General features: G+C 49.7%; 1 protein-coding gene across 1 annotated transcript in view; it reads left to right on the top strand.

The window, feature by feature from the left end:
- Window positions 1–7: 7 nt before the first annotated feature.
- ABRAXAS1 (abraxas 1, BRCA1 A complex subunit) overlaps window positions 8–1896 on the top strand; it is a 23139-nt gene continuing 21250 nt past the window's right edge. Inside the window, exon 1 of the mRNA XM_008062868.2 lies at window positions 8–107. Within this exon, the coding sequence (XP_008061059.2) occupies window positions 21–107 (87 nt within the window). The 5' untranslated portion in view covers window positions 8–20. The remainder of the gene's footprint in view (window positions 108–1896) is intronic.

Raw genomic sequence — 1896 nt, 5'->3', positions numbered from 1 at the left:
CAGCCCCCGGCGGCTGCAGCATGGAGGGCGAGACCACGTCGGCAGTGCTCTCGGGCTTTGTGCTCGGCGCGCTCGCCTTCCAGCACCTCAACACAGACTCCGACACGGTGAGCCGAGGGGCGGGGCGGGCCCTCGCCGCGATCTCCCCGACGCCGCCTCTTCCCCACCTTGGCGGCGCTGCCTCCTCGCAGCCTCCCGTGAGCTGCCTGCGCCGCGACGTCTTCTCCGGGACGAGTCCCCTCCGCGTCCGAACACCCCTACGACCCGGTCTCTGTCGTCGGCGCCCTCTTCGGGGAGGCTCACGTCGCGTCCTCCCCAGCCTTCGCGGAGGCTCACGTCGCGTCCTCCCCAGCCTTCGCGGAGGCTCACGTCGCGTCCTCCCCAGCCTTCGCGGAGGCTGTCGGTTAACTTTCCGTTTCCCGACGGCCGGCAGTTGCGGAGGCGGCCGGACGGGTCCGCGCGGGCACCCGGTGCGAGTGCTGGAGGTCCGGATCCTCGGGGCAGGGGAGCAGGTGCCGCGTCCACGGCTATTTTTTGGCAGATCGCGGTGGAGGAAAAGACTTAATCTGGTCCATCCCACCTGGTTTTTGTCTGCGTGGCTGTCCGGTTTGATAAAATTGTAAAGCCTCAGCTGGCTCCTTTTTCGATACCTTCAGCTATAATTTAAACATTATATTTAGCCTCAAATGTCAGATATTTAAATATTTGTATTGTTGCGTAAGTTCAAAACCTCTGGATGAAGTTGTTTTTTTTTTTAATTCAGTGCCAGTTTTTAAAGCTTTCATGAAATTTTAAAAAATACTGTAAAACTTTGAGCAGGGGAAGCCATGTTCTGTAGTAAGAGCTTAGTAACTTGCTGAAGGGAATTGTAAGCATCTAAAATACACCTCTGTACTGTACTGATACAGTTTGGAGAATGCTGTACTGAACAATGCCCGTAATTTCTGCTAAATGTTGAGCTCTTCATCTTATAAGATCGCAGTGGGAGAGCTTGAACCCAGAAGGTTGAGGCTGTGGTGAGCAGTAATCGTGTCACTGCACTCTAGCCTGGGCCACAGAGTAAAACCCGACTCCAAAAAAAAAAGAAGAAAAAATCCCAGATCTATTCTATTCACAATTGCTTTTCAGCACAACCCCAATAAAGGTTGGAATTAGTATATTTAATGGTACAATTTCTAATAACCTTACAAATTAACACCTAGCAAAGAGCAAATATAAGACAAAGTATGTGTGTATAAATATAAACAGAATAGGTCCTAAGTCCTCTGTTTTAACCCTTGGAAGGAACCTTAGTGTCAGAGAGGCCCTTATTTCTCAAACCTTTTTCCTGAAGTCTCTGAAGGATGGTTTCTGGATAGTTACACCTGGGTTGTTCCTGCTTGCTTTCCCTGGGTTTGGTGTATCAAAATCAAGAACTCTAGAATGGACAGTTCTAGAGTTTTCCTTCTAGTTCCAGTGAAGACTCACATTGTAAAAACACTCTTTTTGTGCTCTTTTTCCTTTTATGAAATGGGAAATTATAATTATAAAGAATATGAGGTAGTCATTGTCTGTCAGGCACATTGGGTCTTTAAATGTGACCAGACAGCTGGGTGCAGTGGCTCACGCCTGTAATCCCAGCACTTTGGGAGGCGCAGGAGGAGGCGAGAGGATTACCTGAGCTCAGGAGTTAGAGACCATCGGCAACTTGTTGAGACCTCATCTCTACAGTAAGCCAAAAAATTAACTGGACATGGTGGCATTCACCTGTGGTTCCAGCTACTTGGAAGGTTGAGGCAACAGAGTGAGACTCTGACTAAAAAAATAAATAAATTGAGCCGGGCTCGGTGGCTCAGTCTGTAATCCCAGCACTTTGGGAGGCCGAGGTGAGTGGATTGCCTGAGCCCACGGGTTTGA

Source organism: Carlito syrichta, unplaced genomic scaffold (genome assembly GCF_000164805.1).
Source record: "Carlito syrichta isolate Samal-C Ts95f unplaced genomic scaffold, Tarsius_syrichta-2.0.1 Scaffold305872, whole genome shotgun sequence".
Taxonomy (NCBI): domain Eukaryota; kingdom Metazoa; phylum Chordata; class Mammalia; order Primates; family Tarsiidae; genus Carlito; species Carlito syrichta.
This window is presented reverse-complemented; position numbering and strand designations above follow the sequence as displayed.